The 22482-nt window shown below is 39.9% G+C and overlaps 2 protein-coding genes across 3 annotated transcripts; one reads left to right on the top strand and one right to left on the bottom strand.

The window, feature by feature from the left end:
• The first annotated feature begins 1149 nt into the window (after positions 1–1149).
• Positions 1150–10420, top strand: srpx2 (sushi-repeat containing protein X-linked 2). Of its 2 annotated transcripts, XM_069170969.1 has the most exons (10): positions 1150–1446; positions 3840–3917; positions 5166–5357; positions 5808–5984; positions 6338–6461; positions 6541–6662; positions 6775–6954; positions 7432–7565; positions 7666–7787; positions 9350–10420. In XM_069170969.1, the coding sequence occupies exons 1-10, from the start codon at positions 1401–1403 to the stop codon at positions 9528–9530; spliced, it is 1356 nt and encodes a 451-aa protein (XP_069027070.1). In that variant the 5' UTR covers positions 1150–1400; the 3' UTR covers positions 9531–10420. The 2 variants fall into 2 exon arrangements, with proteins under 2 accessions (XP_069027070.1, XP_069027071.1); XM_069170970.1 differs by lacking the exon at positions 5166–5357.
• Positions 10421–10489: 69 nt separating this feature from the next.
• sytl4 (synaptotagmin-like 4) lies at positions 10490–22444 on the bottom strand. The gene is made up of 17 exons (XM_069170968.1): positions 22216–22444; positions 19566–19761; positions 18855–19070; positions 17829–17938; positions 17514–17613; positions 17233–17400; positions 15930–16044; positions 15764–15845; positions 15571–15680; positions 14559–14654; positions 13885–14063; positions 13415–13517; positions 12752–12913; positions 11714–11819; positions 11515–11623; positions 11224–11432; positions 10490–10830 (listed from the first exon to the last, which is right to left on the bottom strand). Exons 2-17 carry the CDS (start codon positions 19682–19684, stop codon positions 10682–10684), a joined length of 2133 nt encoding a protein of 710 aa, XP_069027069.1. The 5' UTR covers positions 19685–19761; positions 22216–22444; the 3' UTR covers positions 10490–10681.
• Between the last annotated feature and the right edge of the window lie 38 nt (positions 22445–22482).

The raw sequence follows: 22482 nt of genomic DNA, 5'->3' as shown, positions 1-22482 counted from the left end.
AAAAAAAGATTTGGGAATATGATTAAACAAATAAATACGAATAAACAGACAAACAGAACCAACACATGGTGACAATTATTGGTTTAAAAAGTCAGACCCGACTGTACTGAAAAGGTTGTTATTGTTTTTATTTAATCAATTTCATAATTATGGCTCTGTAAGTCTGATGATTTTAAGAGAAATTGATGAGGTAAATGTGTTTGACTTGAGGGGGAAAATTGATACAGCATAGGCCTTGTATTGCTATATTTTACAAGTCGATAATATATTGTCGATATTATACTATTTGAATTCATAAATAAATTCATCAGGTGCATGCAACATTTGTCACAGTTTTTTCTTGTGACAAGCTTCCTCAGTCTGTTTTCCTGACAAACCTGTTTTGCTGCAATAAAAAAATGAAACCGACTGAAATGAGATAAAAACCAAGACTAAAAACTTCTTTTTAAAATTTATTTTATTAGGTGAATAGATATTCATAAAAAAAGGGAATCAATTGCAATATATTGAAATGCATGCTATTGCTATTGACTACTTGTCAAAACGTGTGCTTTTATTTTGACGGCACCAGCGCTGTTTCCTTTCACATTTAATCCGTCTTTAAAATCAAATGCATACGTGTGACGTGACAGTTTCATGTTTGGTGTGAATTACATCAGCTGCATGGGGTAAATAAAACACACCATGGCGCTTGTTTAAAGACAAACATGAAGATTGATCCCCCCTCCCCCCCCAAAAAAGTGTTATCTACTTAAATGACGTTCTCCTCTTGTAGTGTGTTACAGCAACACACTTCCTGAGGTGGGACATTTTCTAAACAAATTAAGGCCTGCATGTGATAAATTCAAAACAGCAGCCACTCCTCTTGAGCTCTATTTGTGCATTGCAGTGTATGTCCTGATTTCATGTCTTCAACACTGTGTAAACATTTGAAAGTAGCCTACATATAATAAACAATTTTACTATGACATTGTTACGATAATATATATATATATTTTTAAATAATACAAAATAACCAATGATTTGCTGCAGAAAGGATAAATTCCCTATAATAGGCCCCATTTGTAGTCTGAAACCTTTACTTTCAAGGGGTGGAGTTTATTATCATGTTTAATGCAGCAGTGGGAGGAAACACAGAAACAGAAGTCCGTTAGTGCCACCAAGTGGTTTGTCTTTGATGATGAACCAGCGGGATCCTCGCTCCACAAAAACCTCGGAGACTCTGATGAGACGGGACTCTTGTTGTTCTCAGCGGACATTATTAAGTCAAGCATTTTGTCAAAGCAGTTATTAACCTTCCCTGGATTATAACTTTTTATTTGATCCTTTTCTGTTGGACTCTGGGAACCATCCTGCCCGAAAAACGTATTTTTCTTTTCCAAGGGTGTTGCGTTTCTGACATGTCTCTGAGCCGCACTGCTGCTGTGTTGATCTTATTGTTCACAGGTGAGTTCATGAGTCTGAGCAGAGAAGGTAAGAAAACCCCTTCAGAGTGTTTAATTGTATTTCATTTAATACACATTTCATTTGATTCCACTGGTGGAATAAGATCCTTTGATTAAGTAAACATTAATACAAGAAAGTGAAAGTCATTTTTTTTTTAAGTACAAGTATGAGCAATGCAGACAAGCTGTTATATTACAGTATATGACTGGATTATTGTAATAGTACATATTGTGTATTTGCTTCTTAGTGCAGTTTGGTGAAAGTATAAAGATAGAAATTTTCAAGTATAAATTCTTGAAATTTTTAACTTGAATCATAAATGTATCTTTTTAAAGTAATTACTTTTTTTGATTGTTTGTAAGTCTTATCCAAGACCATTTATAAACACGTGAGTATAATATGTTCGATTGCTGGAAACACTCAAACCTCTTCCTTCCCTGCAGCTGGGAAATACTTTCATCTCAGCAGTAACAGCATTTCTATGAGACGCAGATGTGCTGAATTTCTGAGGTGACTGGATGAATACAAATAAAACCCAGTCATCCTTTTAGGAATGAAGAGCTCCTCCTCAACATCTCCAAACATGAAACTGGCCAGAATCCAATCGGGGTGAATTTAAAATGAGCTGTAGTTGTAGCTGCAGCTGCCACCCCCCTCCCCCCCTCGGTGCTCCTCTCTGCTGGCTGACCAGGCAGTTTAATTACAGCTCGGCTCCAATCACGGCCAGTTAATTACTGAGGAGTCCCCCCTCTGGGCCGAGTGTGTTAAAGCCTTCATTTAATCCTGCAGGATGATAACGTGACCGGAGACTCACCCAGGAGCACCTGTGGACGAAGATGTAGAGGGGTTGAAAGGGTCGTTATCTCGTCTTTGTCTTTAGAGATAGATGAAAGCTCAAACAGGGAAAAACCTTCTCGTGCCACGACTCATCCCTGCTGCACGGACTCAGCCTGCCTGCAGTATGCGTGTGCCTGCGGTAAAGTCGGCACTGTGACTGGTGTCTGATGCACAGCGGGTGTCAAGGTCTTGGTATTCTGCACCCTCAGTCGTCAAGTGTCAGAAGAAGAATTTCGATTCTTTATTTGAGTATAAAGCTCCAGTTCAACATGATAAATCTATATAAAAAATATTCTGAAAGTCAAATAATTAGCGTATCTTCAGGCCAAACATTTGCTGGTTCTGTGGATTTGATGCTTTTTCGTTTTGCACAATAGGAAACTGGACAATCTTTCGGGTTTCATTCGTGTTTTATTCTATTGGTTTATATCCAAAAATCTTAAACTGAAAGGTAACTACATATAAATGTAGAAGATTAAAAGAACACATGTAAATACTCAAGAAAAGTACAAGTATCTCAAAACTGCACTGACAGTAAGTGGAGGACAGTTTCCTCAGGCCCTGTATGTAATTAGAAATACATGATTTTAATAGCTATATGCATGATGGTGCATGTCACCTGAGGTAATGTCTGTCTCTGCATGGGCCCCGCAGAACTTCAGACCGATGATCTTATCCTGTTTATTTTCTCTTAATTCTCTGTGGACATTAGATGTGTTACTGAGTGGAACATTTGGCTCTTTATGAGCTAAAATGCTGACGTCGGGTTTCATCCACAATCCGGAGCAGCTTCCAGAGTTTGGGAAGTTGAATGTGATGCGTCATTATTAATAGAAAGTGTGTTAAGGTGACCCACATTTGTTCAAGGCTAAGTGTGCCAAGAACACCGACAGAACTGAGCAGAAGCAAAGGAAGCAGAGCAGGAGCTGAGATGGGGGTGGAGGTTGACAGGCTGGAAAGTTTGGCAACCCTTTGAGTCATTTTCTGGATTTCGAAAGGGATAATGTGCCCGAAGCGCTACTGCTGAGACAACGGGATAACAGTGAAACATGGAAAGTGATGAGTAAGAGGCCCACTGTCCAAGTGAGTAATGAAAACATGCTGCTTGTCCGAATGCTTGTCGAATTTACTGTTAAGTTTCACCACATAATAAGAGCTAGAAAACACGACCGCATCAAGTCTAACAGACTGTCTCTGTGCTCACGTCTACAGCAGTTTATTCAAGACACAACATGATCTTCAAACCATTTGAAAGATGTTTGTGTTTTCTGATGCTGCTCGCAGGTTTAAAACCCTCAGCAGTTTCCATTAGAGTCACTGATTTAATATCCAGGTGTCTTTGGACAGGAATGTTATTGGTCTCATGTTAAAGGAAGCCTGAAAGGAAGTTATGGAAATTAGACTGAGTGGGGAGAATCAGGCGCATGTCCGCCTGCCTCTGTATGACCTACATTTTGTACGCCTCAATCACAATATTTCACGGACCTGTGAGTCAGCCTTGGACATCTTGCAGTTAGGAAACTTGTGAAAATGTTTGTTTGCTGTTGTTTTTCCAGCTGGTTCCGGGACCATTTTGCACGACAGCCATAATGACTTTGCAGTGGAAGACGACACTCCTCAACTAGACTACCAGAGTACGTTTGGGAAAACACACCCACACTGGGGGTTGGGCCATATGACAGTACGGCCCACCGTACAGTAAACAATCAGCCTTTTCTCTCATACTCTAACACTGTGTAGCTAACACATGTAGCTTTAAGAAGCTTTGCAATAATGTCTATGTCTGTATTTATGTAGGCTATGTAAGATAGTTGAGAGATGTGTTCATGTATCTGTATAATATGGTTGGGACATAAATCTGTTGTTTAGTTAGATAGATAGATAGATAGATAGATAGATAGATAGATAGATAGTTACTTTATTAATCCCACAAGGGCAAGTTTTTTTTCCGCTACAGCAGCATTATAGGTACAGGAAAGCAATAAAACAGTAAAATATTAAATATAAAAATGCACAGTATATACAATAAAATAGAATAATTAAATTAAAATTAAGCAATAGTTCAAAGATTTAAACAAACAAGAAAACAGATAATCAACGGTGTTATTGTTGTGTGATGTTTGAATGTGCAGTTGAAAAAAAACATCAACCAGCTTCTGTGGTTTGTAAATGTGACATAGTTCAATCGAAAAATCTGCCAGCAAAGTTAATGTAGCTGCATTGATAGATGCTGTTTTAGAGGGTGATGTCATGCCAATCATTGGTATTAATATCAAGTAACACTCTCGGCATGATCTTTAACCAAGAAGCTTCAACTTGCATCAATGCTCATATGTTCGTTGTCTTGTAGAAAAACAGCTGTTTATGCCGTTTAGCGATAGTTTATAAAGGTAGTTGTTGGATAACGTTACTGACAGTGTTGATGCATGAAGCTAGCTGTTGTTCAGAGCAATTAGAATAGCTGCGTCGCCAGCTCGGTTCGCTCGTTATCTCGCCAGCTACCAAACTGAAGCAATTTTATGTTGCAAAAAAACAAAAAACAACTGGTGTATTGACCTTGTTTGGACAATTCAAAACAGATTTTTACTTCAGGTAATGACAAGATCAACTGTACCGATAAACAATGCAAATAGCGTCAAGATATGACTTTGCAGTGGCCGTCTTCTTCCTGCTACGGTCTTTCTAAAAACTAAGCAGCAAAGCCAACTTCTAACAAAAGCCAAGCCAAGGCAGGAAAAACACCAAATTCAATCAAACTGTTGAAACCCAGAGAGACTGAGGGCAGATTGAACTCTACAGCGACTCACTAGCGCCTCTTAAGGTACCGAGTGGTATTACAACACAGGACTTGAATATTACATATTGCACCTTTTTAAAAATAGACCCTAACTGGTGCCATTCTCCGGGTCTGACCAATGGTGAGGTGACCTGCCACTCCCCCCGCGGCGGGGCCTACAGGAGCACACTGGGGACCCGCTGTGAGATGAGCTGCGACCGAGGATACCGGCTGCTGGGAAGAAGCTCGATTCAGTGCCTCGCCAACCGCCGCTGGTCAGGGACCGCTTACTGCCGCAGTACGATTTCAATTTTAAATTCGTATCGGAGGATTAATTATTAGTATGCTATGATTTTCCTACTATTAGCAAATCCCATGAAAAGACTGTGTGTATTCAAAGTGTTATAGCTTATTAAAAACAACAACAAAAAAAATCTTCACTGTTGCCCAGGAACTATGGAAACACAAATTATCAACACTGTGGCACTTGTTGACATGTTCACTTATTCAACACTGGAAAAGTTCATTTTACTCACTGGTACAACAAATCTGTGCTAATCCGCTGCTGAAAGTAGTCCCCAACAACTACTCCATTTCATGTTCTAGTGACAGTAGTTTGAGACTACAGTGCCCAACTGTAATAATTAGTACGATTTACTGGGTGGGATTATCCGTTTCTCTCGAAGACATTCTGTATATTGAGTCTGTGTCGACCCTTCATTCAACACGTCGTGTGCGTTTGCTTCAGGGATGCGTTGCCACGTGCTGGCCCTCATTCCACACGGCAGATACAGCTGCACTCAGGGCTTTGTGGTGGACTCCAGGTGTGGCTTCAGCTGCGACCCCGGCTATCGCATCGAGGGGGAGCACTCACGCACCTGCCAGCACGGGGGGTCATGGAGCGGAGTGCAGCCAGTGTGTTCAGGTACACGGCACCGTCTTAGTGTACAGCTGGTCAGACGTTCAAACTCACAAGTCTTGTCTGTCAACTACAGTTTTAACTTACTGCCATAATGTGGATTTCAATTCAGTCCATCTGCAGCGGTGTGTAGTTTTCCATCATTCTCTCACAAAGACGGCTCCCTTTGTGTCCACTCTTACAAAAACAAGGGGATTTCCTGCTGCGTCCTTTGAACTGAATTCAAGCCGGGGCCTCTTTTGTTTCAGTGTTCATATTCAGCTTTTTAATTTCAGTAGCGGCGCAACTATTTTAAAAATCAATTTCCTTCCTCTGATGTCTCCGGTATTGTTTTCAAGTTTCCCAACGGTTTATTTCAGACACTGATCCCCCAAAGATCAAGTGTCCTCCGTCCAGACTCAAGTTCGCGGGGCCTGGAAAGCTCACGGCCAGGGTGACCTGGGACCCCCCCGCTGCCACAGATACTGCTGACAAATCACTCCAGTATGTCACTCCTTTCCTTTTATTCCCTTCTTTCCTCTTCACTTTACAAGGAAATAAAACATTTGGCCTCTCTCTGCAGAGTGATATTAGTGGGCAAGGAGCCAGACACCGAATTCGAAGAGGGAGCAAACATTATCCGTTACAAAGTGTACGATCAGGCCAGAAACAGAGCAGCCTGCAAGTTTATTGTACGTGTTGAGGGTAAGCTGCCAAACTGACACAAGTTTAAGTACAACACGTGAACTTCAGGCCAGTGTTGGACTGTACATGACGACACGCTGAATTCTTTGTGTCCGCCGTGATCTCCGTCCAGTGAGAAGATGTTCGGGACTATCTCCACCTCTGCACGGTTACCTCAGCTGCTCCTCTGATGGGAATAACTACGGCGCAACATGTGAATACCACTGTGATGGCGGACATGAACGGAGGGGGGTGTCTAGTCGTGTCTGCCAGTTCAACCGCAGCTGGAGTGGAAACCCTGCGGAGTGCGTTCGTGAGTATTGAGTCTGCACAGAGCACTGTATAACAGAGCTTAAAGTACAAGTACAAATACAATGATATAAAAACACCACATTACAATTAAAGGTCCTGAATTCACAAGTTTACTGAAGTAAAAGTACAGAAGACTTATGAGCAGATTGACTGATATTAGTATATACTTTACATACAGTTAGGTATACAAAGAGTCACAAGATGAACCTGTGAGGTCATGAGAGGATTAATGGGGCCATAAAAAAACAAAAACAAAACAGCAATAAAGTTCTCCTGAACAATTTTGTTTTCCTTATTTACTTGCATGTTGTCTTTGCTTTTCCTGTGAAGAATTGGAGGATTTGACCTCTTTGGGACACAAAATGTGATTTAAATACAGAACTTGGCTACCAATTGCATATTGTATACACGGCAACATGCATAAGTACATGTGAGGAAGTATTATATGCAGGATGTAACTGTGACTTTGTGTTTGTAGCAATGGAGATTAAATCCGATGTAACGACAGCCTCTGCTCTCCTGGATCAGTTCTATGAAAAGAGGCGACTGCTCATCCTTTCTGCACCCAACATATCTGACCCCGACTACCAGCTGCAGAACATCATGATACAAGTCAGAGAACATTTTGCGGCTCGTGACCTCACATGATCTCCCCGACACATTTCTGCAGAACAAAAAGAACCCCAAAATCTGTTTTTCTTGTTTCCAACAGAAATCAGACTGCGGATTAGATCTGCGACATGTGACCGTCATCGAGCTCCTGGGCTCGCCGCCTCGAGAGACGGGCCGCATAAAAGAAAGTCTGCTTCACACTAAAGTCATCGAGGGTTTGAGGTAATAATCACATACTTCATAATTTAGTTATTCAGCAGTTTCATGGTTCATTCTGGCAAAAAAGTTCCTTGAAATGAAAAATGTCCATTCTGAAATGGCTTTTTTTTTTTTTTACTCCCACTGGCATTAACAGTAGAGAGTTGTTTCTCCTCACTCTTTAAATGTCAGGAGTTTCCTAATAAAAACGTAGCCTCCATTAGTTTTAATGAAAAAAAAAAAACCTCTGCAAAGATTAACACGGCTAAAAAAAATAGCTACATAATCATGGCAGGGTATCAGTGATGGGATTTTGACAGGACTGACAAAACATCAATAGTAAACATCTGGCTCGGATTCCCCTGAAAAACAGTGGCATTCTTTTGAAGTCCACCATTTCCTGCCAGAAATAGACACAGGCGTACAGAGACTAATTCTTCCTACAAGAGGCACAGATAAAGATTTTTTTTTTTTCCAACAACTGTGCAATTTGAGTAAGGGGCACTGCTCAATTTTTCCAGACTGGAAAATCTCTCCACTGACAGAAATCCCAGAGCTAACCGAGAATTGCATACAGAAGCACATGGTGTGAGTGCATTGCGAAGCACTCTGGCAAATCAGAAAAAAAAAAGAAAAAAGGTTGAAGTAGAAGAGGGGAAATCATCGCATCCAAAGAATTTTACAAAGTATTGAATGGAAAGCCTTCACGATTCAGATATATAGCTGAACTAATTGATACTCTAACAATAAGAATAATAAAAGTGACCGAGCACGTGGAGTGATGAACACAGAATTATCACGACACATCTACAGTGTTTTCAGACTTCTTATTCTCGGTTTACGGGCACAACTGTCCTGTTTTGGTTCACGCTCATTGCCGTCATAGCGTCTCTTCCGGTCACAGCAGACAGCTGTTTTCAACAGAAAAAGAAAAACCCACAGCACAGTAGCTGCTGACCAGCACTAAACAGCAGACAGTCAGCAACAGGCTGATGCATGTGGTGAAGCATTCTGAGACCTCAGAGCTAAAAAAGAGGTAAACGTTGAACTTATTTCAGTCTAGTTCCCAAAAACATGACTCACCAGCACATGATATCAGTGTTGTGTTTGAGGTCTGCCATCAAGTGGCCAAAATACAAAAACTAAAATAATGCTTCTTTAAACCTCGGGGACATGACAACACTCAAACACTGACATATCATCACATTATAAAGTTGATATGGCAAACTTGTTAGTGAACAGGTGTTTATTCATTTCATTTTAGCAACGTTAGCATTGGTTTGCTGTTGTGTTTCTGTCCACGTATCGCATCAAAGTCAAATTTCTGCTTTCTTTTAGCTCCATTTTTGGTCTCTACCAACTCCCGACGCAAATATTTGGCTCTTTAGCTGCAAAATTTTCTGTCATGTGCACCAAATAGTTGCTAACTTTGTCTCTCTGCTGTTTGGTATCGGGCACAGCAGTAGGTTTCTGAGCTATCTCATCATTGTTACTATGAAAATATTGATTATTTACACAAGTGAAATCCAAAGGTGAGTGGACTGTCACTTAGACAATGTAATTGCTTGTATTGTGTTTCTCTGTAGGCAAATATTCAGAATCTCCAGGTTCTACTTCAGCATGGTTCTGCTGGACGAGCTCGGACTGGACCGAGAACGCTTCATTATGCCAATGGGGTCGGATGAGCTGTTCTCCTACATAGACAGCTTCATGCTGGATGAAGAGGAACGAGAGAGGCTGGAGCTTCACAGAGATTTCTGTGACTAATTTAATAAACCTTCCTGGTTGCCAGAGCAATAAACTCATCAGCATTACTAACACAAGAGGAGGAGGGACAAACCCACGAGAAACCAGGTCAGGAAAAACATTTGACGGGAAAAGAGGACGAGGCGGCAGATTCTCGTGTTCAAATGTGATCAGTATAAAACACTGAAGTGTTAGCACTGTTTGCTTTATATCAAATCAGCTGAGGGGCACCGAGTGCAGAAAATGATCCCGACAGAAAACACAGTATATAAAATTGGGAGTAAAACACACCAGCAAATATATGCACAAGAAGTGAAACATGACTGTAGAACATTTGGTTAGATGCATGATGTGAATTCCTAATTTTCTTTTTAAAAAAAAACAACAACCTTTGTTAGTAAACCTGAAATTTTATGAAAGCCAAAATTCCCCAATTATTCATACTAATAACTGTTAAGTATGACAAAGTTACCGGCTAGATTCAGAGTTGCAGAGTTGAGGAAATCAAACATGTGTTGGGTTGAGTTAATTTTATTTGGTGAACAGAATATTCAAGGCAACCTTGGAGGTAAATATAATAAAATCTACATTTAAATGCAACTAATTATCTAAAATAAAGGGATTTTAATGCAAGTTAAATAAATATAATTTTAATGTGATAGTAATCTAAAACACAATGATTAACCGAAACATCCATTTGTTGCGTGCAACACCCGATACTCTGTATATTACCAGTTTATTATGAATTATTTTTCCACATATTAGTGTAAGTCTGTACACAATTATAAAGAAAAGAATGACAGATGAAAGCACCATTTCTGTGCTAAGTGCTGTGCATGATTTTGGATTGCAATAATATATACAGCCTGAATTTTAATGTCAATGCTCTAAAAATAAATTTATAGTTGTGATTCTTTGGCACGTTTTTGAACAGTAACTGCAGTCAGAGGACGTGTGTAAGATGAACCCTGTACAGGAATGCAGATGTGAGCAGATGTGTGGCGATCAGTAGGCCGACGAACTGTGTGACTACTCACTTCAGTAGAGAAGCTTCTGGTCAGACAAGCTTGCAAAGATAAACAAATCCAAAGTCTTGTGTTTGTCTCGGAGGCCTCGGCTTCTCTCTGTTCCAGTCTGTGGATTCTTTTCGAGGGTCCAGGCCTGTGATGTCCTCATTTGCCCTCGGCCTTGCCCATAGTGGAGCGCAGTACAAGAGTGCCCTCTGCCCATGAGTCAGGGTACTGCATCATCTTCTGCCACAGATTCACCTCTTCATCAACAGAGTCCAATTCCAATTCCTCTTTTCCTACTTTTACTGTGCCTGCAGGGATGAAGATTACACAGTGAAATCAGAATTAGTGTTGGTATTAATATTGACAGAAAGCTCTTACTCTGTTAATTTCACACAGGAGAAAAACACATGGATGTCTTGTAGGTGCTTTAGCAGTAATATAAAATAAAGTGTCTCTCAAAGACAGTGAGACTTTTACAATAAAACCATTTAAAGTGGAAGAAGATAGATATGGTATTACTTGCTCTTTTTATTGAAATTAATTAAATCCAACTTCAGTCCAGTTTTAAGCCACTGCTCCCCTCCCACTGCTCAAAACAAGATCGAAACACTGAATATTCGCTTCAAACTACATTTCACATGTAAGACCTGAAAGCCAGGTGAAAAAGAAAACATCAGGATTTACAAAGATTTGTCTTATACCTATTCCGGAGCTGAGTCGGACTCCTCCCAGGAATTCATTGCTCAGCATGGCCTCTTTGTCCCACACAGTCAGCTCCAGACACATTCCCCTCAGCTGCTCCAGAGCCAGCTCCTTGTACACAAACGTGTGGTCGTAGTGGGGGTTCAGGTTCTTCTTCACCACTGACGTCTTCCTCTTTGCGTTCTTTGCCTTAGTTGGGAACAAATACCTGCAGAGCAGGACACACCAGGTCACTTTAAAAAGACGAATACTTGTTTGAAAACAGTGAGTATTGCCAGTTCATTACCAACCCTTTAACAAAGCTGTCTGATGTGGCTCCTGGTTTCATTGCTGTCAAATTCTTTGCTTCCTTAATCAGGACATGCAGCTCACCCCCTTCATTGGGAACTGCTTTTTTGCCTGAAGAGGAGAAGACATACACTTTTAGAAATTTGAGGCAAAGTGTATCAGAGCTAAAAGCAGTTTTCTTATCGAAGTTGTTTTTTTTACCTTTGGTTTTCTCTGACGTTGGCTTTGTAGGCGTGACATACTTCAATGAAATCATCAACTCTCCTCTGTACTGAGCAAAAGCTGAAGCCGGCACAACAGAAGCTGCCTGTTTGAGAAAAGCCCATTATTTTTTAGGACGCACAAGAAACCTGAACCCAGTAAAGACGCTAAGCCTGCACACTAAAACCTGACCAATACTGAAAGGCTGAGGCAAAAATCTAAACAAGCAACCACATTTTCTGAGGTTTCATTGAATGAAGATATAACAAAGACACAATTTTGCTATTTCATGAACTGCAATGTCTTTTTGCAAATCTGCCAACATGTGCACTGAAACCCAGATAACAGATACTCATCAGCGAGAGCCGAGATCTATAATGTTCAGGCCTGAGTCCTCAGAGCCAATCAATAGTTCACCGTGTATTGATTTGCTTGATATTTGGGCCCCTCACTTTGATTTTAAAATGCGCTTTTTGTTGTCTATCTTTGACAACCTACTTTACACGGTGTTGATTTGTCTGTAATTTCAACACATTATTGTTGATATAAGACACAAGTGACAGAGCAACAGCCCCCTTCAGGTCTTGTTTCTTGAGGTATTTGCATCATTCACCCACACAGAATGGAAATAACCAAATCCTTCCTCCTTGAAAGGTATTCTGTAAAGTGTTTTGGACCTGTAGTGGCTCTGTGGAGCTGTAACTCTATCCGTGGATTCCCATTTTGTTTGGCTCATGCACCCCACCATTTACCCAATGTACAGATGGTAGTACAGACGGTAGTACTGACTTTTCTGGCAAACCTGAATGGTACAAATTATATCTCTTTTTAAAGAAAAATCTGCTTTGCAAATGTTTTATGAGAAAAGAAAGGCATTCAATTTCTTCTTCAGACTTCAAGGATATATAGTATATAATGCATTTTGTTGAGTAACACTGTATACACAACGGAGTGCAACACTCGAGTGTAAACATAGTCCCTTTAACAAACAGCACATCATAGTACGGTGAAGAAAATATTCCACTTTCTCTGATCTACCTTCGGCATGAGAGCCATACAGTCTTCATGTGGAGAATCAAGGTCTCTGCAGTCCAGAGGGATCTCCAACTCTCCCAGGAAGGTGTTGCGGCTGAGGCGACCGTGATGCCACACTGATATATACATGGAGCGGGTGGACAGCTGAGAACGGCTGATGGAGTACTGGTGGAGGAAGAGAGAAGATGTGATGATCAAAGGCCCGTCTCACTGCTGACGGACAGGTCTTATTTATAATTTGACTGGTCGGCGGCTGAGGGAGTTTGAAATAAATCATGAAACATAGATGACAGTCAAACATGAATTAAGATTTTATTAGAAGTTGCTTTAAAAAAAACTTCTAAATACCTACCTTCCTTCTCATGGTTGAACAACAAATCTTAAATTACAGAACCATTACCAGGTACAAATAGATCTATAAAGCTTATTTCCCTTCCGGCAACCTGCCTCTATTTAAGCTGACTACATTGGAAGCCACGACGAAAATCAATATTTGACGACAGCTATTCGAAACTACAATATCAATAATAGTAATCTTAAGGTTTCTGTAGGTGTGGTTAATATTCAATATTTGCAGCAGGTATCTCGTAGGGTCGCTAATCTGGGAGTGTCATTAAGTCAACAGGATAAGGTTAACAGCAGCTCTCCAGTTAAATAAACCATCACCTTTAATGATTCATTGTAGACGGGGTTGATGGTGTTCCTCTTGATGCTGGTCTTCCGTTTGCTCTGGCGAGATTTGTCGGGGAGTAGATAACATTTGACATAACTGAAACACAAAAACAGAAAAGTATGTCAAACGGCGTTTCTCCCAGCGATGACTGCTGGTCCTTCTGCAGCACTTCCTAACTAAATGCTGAGAAAAAATATCTGTTGACATTCAATTTCCTGTGAAGCTTGACTAATCACCTCTGGGATGTGATTATAGAAACTCTGTAAACACAGCAACCTCTTATCTACACTGATCAAAGCTGTGTTGACATCACTGAGCGGTGTGTGTGTATGCAGTAGAAAAATGTGTCCTTTCAACAGCCGCTACTGTGAATGCCATTCGCGCTTCAAATGAAATGTTTTGCCTGTTGGGGCTACACATAACAGCTATACTTGATATAATAATTTTTTTTTTTATTACTTACGGGTTGGAAATCTGCCGTGAGGCATCGCTGTAAGCCAGCCCGTGGCACTCCTTGATGAAGACCTGGAGGCTCTGGATATGTTCGTCGTAGCTTATGGAGAAGACGACTTCTCCGCTCACCTCCACGCTATCAAAGTCTCCTGCTTCACTGTAAATACTCATCAGGCTGCCCAGTGTGCTCTGCGCAAACAGACATGAATAAAGATTTGTTCCAAGTTTCTTTACCTCCAACTGTTTAATTACACATATTAATGAAACGGATATTTTCTAAAGGCTTAAATGCTGTAGATCAGTTTAAAAAAAACAAAAAACAAAAAAACAACAACACAGAAACAAAGCAGCTACAGATGAAGAAAATGCTACAACAGAAAGCAGGCCAGGGACAAACAAAGTAATTAGAAATGACCAGAATGCCCTGCCAATATCTAAATCCAGAGTGACACCATGAAAGTCACTTTGGCCTCTGCTTTCCCCTCAGGCCCCTGTAACTATAGAAACCCTTTGGTAGACTTTACAAGTCAATTTCTCACTTCCGAACTTGCAAGAGGATATCCTGAGGTTAGAGATGTTCGTTCAGATTAGTTAACATCAGTTCTATGATGAGGCATAATAAGCTGCCCTTCAACAAGCATTTAGAGATCTAATATGAGCTGTGAAAAATGTCAGTGTTTGTACCCTTGAGCTGTGCAGGCTGGTGGAACGTGAGGCCATTGTACTTTTATGAAAGCTGACCAAGGTGTCAATATCTTCCTCCGCCTCCTCTTCATCTTCCTGTGGCACCATAAAAAAACATTTAGCAGGCTTATCACACACACACGCACTGAAGGAATTTTAAACCCACTAGATTTAATAAAGAATTTGTGGTATATAGAAAAATAAAACAATAACTCATAACATAATGGTTCACCAGAGAATCTCTACTGTTGAGTGAATACATTGTTAATAGACAAGTCTGATGCAGAAGGGAAGTTGAAGAAAAAACTTTTGCAGCAAAAAAAATTCATCGGTCCAATACCATTAGCTGGAAAATATTAATGTTTGCAACATCAAAAGAATATGCCAGGTTTTGGCTGCTACTATCAGCTACATCCATTTGGCAGTGACGTTCATTCAATCACGTCAGAAAGTTTTCCTACATCAGCTGAAAGGGCAGTGTGTCCAACGGTTTTCTGTAACTTTCCAAAACAGAAGGTTTTGAGGAAGCAAAGTAGAAGTTTGTGGCACAACTTCACCAACTGCCAAGGTGCACGGAGAAGGACAAAGAGTCTACAAGTTGTCAAAACTCCAGCAACACTATCAGGATGTGGAACAACTTTAATATCAAACCAACGTGTTTCAGCCCGTGAACCTCATCAGGGTCAGCCAATGTTAAGAGGAAAGAGGCCAAACCCTGATGTTGACCCTGATGAATTCCACAAGCCGAAACCCGTTGGTCGAATATTAAAACAGAAAGCTTTGACACTCATTTCAGGCAGTGATTAGCCTGCTGCTAAAAAAACCCAACCTGAAATGGCAGTATTTGAGATTCTGAAAAGTGAAGCATTACGAAAAAACGTCAGCAGGATCCCCTGTGGTGTTTCTTACACCCGGGTGCATGCTCGTGCTTTAAGAAGGGGAACAACTTGGACACAGTATACAGACAAAGTCCCAGTCATGAGATAGTGAGAGAATCAGTAGTTAATTGTACCTGCACACTTCTAACTTGTGAATCTAAGCCTGGTACAGAACGGCTCCTGTCGCCCATTGAGGCCTGAAATGAGCCACATCCATCCCGCAGGTCCAGTGTCGATACGGACTCTGTAATGATTAGTTTAACACACATTTACGCACACATTTTACACTCAACAACAGCCCTGCACATGTTAGTGTGAAACACTAACCGGAAGGTCGTTTGATGCTCTTCTTAAAGAGTTTATCCACATCCAGCTCTGGGCTTTGATTGACCGGTTTTATTTCTGAGGCCTAGAGTGACATAAAAAGAGGAAATGCAATCAGAGAGAGAAAAATAAATAAATAGTAATCTAACACCATGGGAAAGTATCTTACAGTCTGGGCTTCTGAGTTGGCACTTTCATTGCTGACAATGTCTGCCTTGACTGGGACGGTCCGAGAGGAAATGGTGGATCCTGATGGGCTGGACCGAACAGAGTGGCTCTCTGTCCTGGTTGGCAAAATAAATTAACATGAAATTCAATTAAATGTGCAACACTTTATTTTTTACATTAATACAAAAATACCCTTTCACGTTCAGTGTGTGTTCCAGAGTAAAGATGTCTATCCTTTGTCCCATCCCAGTTTATTTGTACGAGTTTTGTGACCTCGATTTTAACAGCAAAAATCATGAGCGCTTTAAAATGTGCAGGGCGGGAGCTTTGTCTCCCCCTTCAGGCAGGGAGAGTAATTACAAAAATGCTGTTGACACTTAATTAGGTCAGAAGCTCCACTGCAGCTTACTCTGTCGCCACTGTTGTGGTTTTAAAAGGGTGAATAAATTGTTTCGAATTTATACTCATCCAGCCAGTGTGTAAATGTCTCAGACACCAGATGTAAAAACTGCATACTGTGAAATATACACAGATTTATTTGGCAGTGAAAGGCTCAATCAGCATTGCGTGAACAGACATTCATATAAAAATAAAGTCCCACACTTTAGATTTAATTAAATTACTTCAGTGGACATTTCAGGCCTTCGATTTTGCTCAGCATGCAAACTGGGAACTGTGCCCTAAAATGTACAAGTTTATTTGGAGGGCCGAGTTGTTCATGACTCTACCTGTAACGACAAGGACAGCAATGATTTATCATTTTTCTCTATTTTAAAAGCATAATCACAAATGAGGTCACGCATAAGAAAAAAAATTGCCCCGGCGGTTTCTCACATTGTTGCATGTTAATCATTGACACACCTTAACAATGCATAATATTTAGGTGAGTGTTATTCAAAACTAAATATGCTGCATTGTATTAATTACATTTTTCATTTTACTACAACATATTTCTGAATTTTCAATTATGTCTCCAATATTTGTTTTGTTTTAGTGGAAACTATGAAGCCTAGAATTTCAGGCAACTAATGAAATGTGTATTATTCTACTTTAATATTTCTTCATCATTATCTGATTATACAATAATTTTTTGTGTAATTTATATTTACCAACTTTCCCTATTAAGAAATACTCTGACTGAGCTTTAGTCATTGCAGCTACAGACTAAACCACATTTCAAAGACAGTTCACTTGAGTAAACATGAAACTGAACTTTTGGGTGGAGGACTAAACGCTGCACTTCCTGCTTCGAATGTTACTTTAAAGTTAGTGTTGCTTGTTAGTATAACGACAGGTGAGTTTACCTCTGTTGCTCGGGCGTCACATGTCCAGACTCGGTCTTTGTTTTACTGCTAGTTATACTGGCGTTTTCTGCCGACTCCGTGTCGCTGCGAGTTGGCTTTGACCAGACGTCGTCCTTTGATTCGAAGGATTCCCGTGAAGTAATGGAGCCTAAGTTCTCGCTTGAATTACTGTCAAACAAAAATGTGACAAAAAGGTTGAGATATTCTTAATGTGCGCTCTGAAAAACTTTACACTACCGTTTCAAAAACAGACCAAACTGATGTGAGGAATGATGACGCACGTTTTGTTAACCGTCTGATTGTTCTGAAGAAGAACAGGAGGATCTGGGTTTATTTTAGCACTTCTCAAGAGCATTTCTCCCATTGTCTCCCGTTTCTTCACTACAACACCGAACAAAAAAAAAAGAAGTTAAAATCACACATTCATACAAGTTCAACAAAACTCTTTCATGTTATGGCAGTTTTTGATTTTTTTTTTAACATTTCTCTCCTTCTGTGGAGGAACTGGAACAACATTGCTGTGACTGTGGGCAGGCCGCGTTCTGTTTGCATTCCTGATTGAACCGGTGACATCTACTTCCTGTTCCTGTACTCACACAGAGGCCTCTTTTTCAGGGAGATCCTCACGAGGTCGTGCCCAGGCGCTGTAAAGAAGCGGTTGACCCTTTGATTGTAGAACCAATCTCCTGTCCTTTTCTCTAGTTCTCTAGAATCAAAAATAAAAACTTAATTAAAAGGTCAAAACTGAGCAGAATTTACATTCAATTATCAGTTAAATCACGGATTTGGCAATGGTAGGCCAATATGTGTGAGCTGTGTACTTTAAGCAATTTGGTTTTTGCAACACATTCAATACGTTATTATTGTTATTACTGTACACTGTGACATTGCTTAAAAAACAGTTCTGGCTTTTCATAGATATATTTAGAAGTGTCAGCTCAAAAGGTTATGGTTGGTAAATGAGAACGAACAAGTAGAGCAGGTTAAATGTGTGATCAGATATGTTGTACAGTGGAGTATTGATACAAGTTCCATTACTTTCTCACATCCACATAAATAGTGGGTGAGACCACCAGTGATTTTTCACAGACAAATATTTGTTGACTAATGGTTACTGCGAATTATTATTTTTTTTTTTCCAATTGAAGGAAAATATATCTAAAATATACCAAAACTTTAAAGATCATAAATATAGGCTATCTAGTGATTTCAGTGTTAATATTTTCTGCTCGATAGCAACTTTAAAATGGGCATTTACCTGAAAAGGATAATGTGTTTGTGCACCGTGTGAAATGTTCTTTTAATGACATGAACACAGCCACCTCTGGTCCCTCATAGCTTAAAACTAAAACATTTGTCTGTTTTAGGAAACTGTTTAGGTTTAAAAAAAAAAAAAAAAAAAAAAAAAAAAAAATTAAAGCACATATTTGTGACTTAAATATTTCTATGTTCAGAAGGTTTGAAAGGGCTTGAGGCTTTTCATGGGATTCATGGCAATCAAAAGAAAAGTAAAAACATGAAGAGCAACCTGACTCTACAGATCTATTATTATCAAGATCCAATATTTGCAAGACTACAGATTCTAGCAAGTGAAGAGAGACTACAAACAAAACGTCTCTTACGTTTCTTTGCCACAAACGCTGCACAGCCAGGATCCATTGGGCAGGACTGTTTGACATTTGCGGCACACATCGTGATTGCACATCTTACACTGTCTGGAGAACATAGACAGTCGACTCATAGGCTCCAGGCACCGGCCACAACTACGCTGACTGTATCTTCCACTGCCACGTTTGGCCCCTTTCCTTTTAACATCCAGTAACTCTGACTTCAACTTCCTAAAACAAAAAAAACAAAAAATACATAAACATCACACTGAGTTTTACATGAACAGCTCTAGCACAAGTTTGAGCACCCCTCAGCAAAGTATGTATTTAGTTGATTTTTTTTAGGAGAAAGAAAAAAAATGGAACAGCCGAAGCAAACAAGCATTTATGTAAGCGACACTTTCCTTTGAATGTAGATGTAGGGTTATTTATATGTTTATACTTAAAAAAAAAAAAAAAAAAAAAAAAAAAAAACATTTTGGCAAGTAATCATGATCATAGGACAAGGATTGCTCTTTAACCAGGAACTACACCTTTATTGATATAATCTGCATAATCTGCATTTAACAATCTAACAATAATAAATATAAACAATATTGAAATGATTGAATTTGTTTAATTACTAACACGTTGAACTGACTGAATTCATAATATCTTCCATATTTTTGTCCTTCTATAACTGGTAAGAGGGGAAATGTAACGGGATGTGCTCAGAAGTCGTCTCACCGCACTCGCTGCTCCTCGCCCAGCCTCAGCTCCTCGTCCCGTCGCAGCACTTCCAGGATCAACTCCTGCTCGGAGTCAGACAGGAAGCCCAGGTTGATCATGTCAGCAGCCTCAGGCATTGTGCTGTTAGGCAAGAAGAACCCTTAGAGCAGGTGAACTTGCTCAGCTTGGCTACTGTCGCATGGAGATGATATCCCTGTACAAAGAAGGGGACAAAGAAGAACATCAGGAATCTACTGAAAGGGTTAAAAACACTTTGCTGTGTTAATGTTAAAAAAAAAGAAGAAATCTGACAGAACTGACAGATTTAACATAAAAGAAGGTCTCATAGGATGAACAGCCTGTTCTTCTATGATCTTCTGTAAAACAGGAACAGTGACATGATGATGCCCTGTGGTTACAATACAGATGAGCAGAAACAGATATGTGATCTTAATCAAATGAGTGACCACTCTTTCTTCCTGTTGGCCTCCATGCAGAGAAGCCCTTTCTGCCATTACTGTCCCACTATATAACTCAGCCCAGCTGGAGGTGCCTAATTATTAAGAAAGCAGTAAAACAAAAGTACATACTGCCTCATTATATAATCTAAATGCTGTTGCAGACAATCTACAGCAACTTTGGAGTAAAAGGGTTTGAAAACTGCAGTAACTATGATTGTGCATGAGAATCTTGATAAAGCCATTAAAGGTTTGTCATTTCATAATGAGGTCAAGCTTCAGTCTACAACTTTGGAACAAGTTTCTGGCTCAACCGAGCTTCCCAAACACGATAAATGACCAAAAAGAACCAGGAAGCGAGACGATTTAAAAATCCCACGGAAAGCCTCTGCCAGGGTGAAAGGTTGTTTTGCGTGAGACAGGCAAAAACAATATTAACTTGGCCACCGTGCAAGGTTCCCACCCTCTAAGGATACAGAGAGCCGGATGGAGTTGAACAGCTTAACCATTTGTTCAAGCTTAACATAAAGCTCGTTACCTGTCATGTTTACGTCTGAAACTTAATGCTCCATTTGAAATGCTCCCATGTAAGTGATGTGATTAAATGTGCCTGTTACCCAACCCAAGCAGTAGAAGAAATAAGCCGCACGCAAAATCGGAGACTTTTTTTTCCTCATTGTTTGAATACCTCAGGCCAACTAACCAGACTGTAAGAATACCTGCTGGGCAACCTCTAGTTAGACAGTGGTGAAAAAAATATATCAATACAGCAATGTAAAAATACTACAGTACAAGTAAAAGCCCTGAATGAAAAATCCTACTTAAGTACAAAACCCCCCCCAAAAAAAACAAGTATTTGCAGCAAACTGTAGTTGGCGTATTAAAGTAAAAGTACTAGTTTGGTCCCTTTGACTGATAAATGATCATACATGACATCGTTAGTTTATTAATACTGAAGCATCAGTGTGTGAGCGGCATGTTAGTGTTGCAGCTGCTGCAGGGGGAGTTAGTTTGAACTACTTTATCCAGTTTTATAAATAGAGACAGCAGACAAATCTGAGGTCATCAGATGATTTACTGAGGTAAAAAAGAAAAAACAAAGTTCTGATACACAAATCTGTTTGCAGTGTTTGGACTTTTTCCTGATCTTTGATTTTTGGCGAGATATCAAATCATTTGAACATTTATTGAAATGAAACCATGTGAAAGGTTTAGAGGGCTAAATCACTATTTGATGGATCTGATAACAACTCGTAGACATCCGAGATGTGACCAAGACTACACATTGCTTTTCGTAAGACGCCAGAATTCAAGGTCTAAATCTTTAATAATGTGTTGTATTTGAAAAGCTTGTTATATTATCAATTGTATTAAATCTTCATCTTAAAAGTCCCTGAAGCTGTCAAATGAGTACAGCGGAGTCGTTTCCCTCTGAAATGTAAAGGAGTGGAAGCATAAAGAAGTATCAAATAAAAATGCTCAAGCAAAGTACAAGTACCTCAAAATGAAGTACAGTACTTGATTAAAAAGGTAGTTACTTTCCACCACTACTTCACCTTCAAGGAAATGGCACATTTGTCTGTACTAGCAGACAGACTTAGTGCTGCATTGACTGGAAGAATCCTTTACAAACACCAAACAGAAGTAATTAAAGAGGGAAATTACATATAAAACACACACACACACACACACACACACAAAGAGCCGAAAAAGCGCATTAGTTTTAGGCACGCTTGTGGACAATAACAGGGGGAATCCACGACGACAGACTGCAAATATTGTGCGACATGATAGTTGCCTTTCCGGCTCATCGATCTGCTTTTAATTTGGGTTTTTAAAAAAAAAGTCCACAAGGAGATCCCAACGATTAACGGTCAAACATTAGCGCACGTTACCGACGGACAATTTAAATGAACGCTACAATGTTACATCAGATATCTACACAAGAATTGAAACAGTTTTACTTTAAACCCCACAGAAAAAAACGCTGATTTGTAAAGTCAGTACAATTGTTTTTGCTTCGTAGATAAGTCTAAATCAAATTCTCGTGGCGGTTCAAATAGACGCACCTGCAGGTAAAAGTCGACGGCTCTGCGTCACTACGGGCAAGGGCGAGATATTCATGACTAAAAACACAACAAAAAAATATAGATAACAAGCCAGCCTCGCATTTAGGATGATATTAACGTATAGATATGAACTTTACTCACGTTGCTCCTCGGCTTCGACCATAACTGTGCCTCCTCCGCCTCTCCACCGTTTTTTTTGTTTTTTTTCCGGCTCCCGTCTCAAGACCTACTGACTATGTGCACTGCAGGACTCCCAAGTACCGGAAGATAAAGGAAAGTTTGCAGCGTACAGGCAGGAGCGCCTCTCCACATTTTCCATGACAGGTGCATTTCCTTTGCTCTATTTACCGCAAGGGGAGCTGCATGTGGAACATTTTAGCCATTGAAACTGGCCAAGAATGAACTATC

Source organism: Embiotoca jacksoni, unplaced genomic scaffold (genome assembly GCF_022577435.1).
Source record: "Embiotoca jacksoni isolate LCO1_2020_lvr unplaced genomic scaffold, fEmbJac1.0.p SCAF_5, whole genome shotgun sequence".
Lineage (NCBI taxonomy): Eukaryota > Metazoa > Chordata > Actinopteri > Embiotocidae > Embiotoca > Embiotoca jacksoni.
This window is presented reverse-complemented; position numbering and strand designations above follow the sequence as displayed.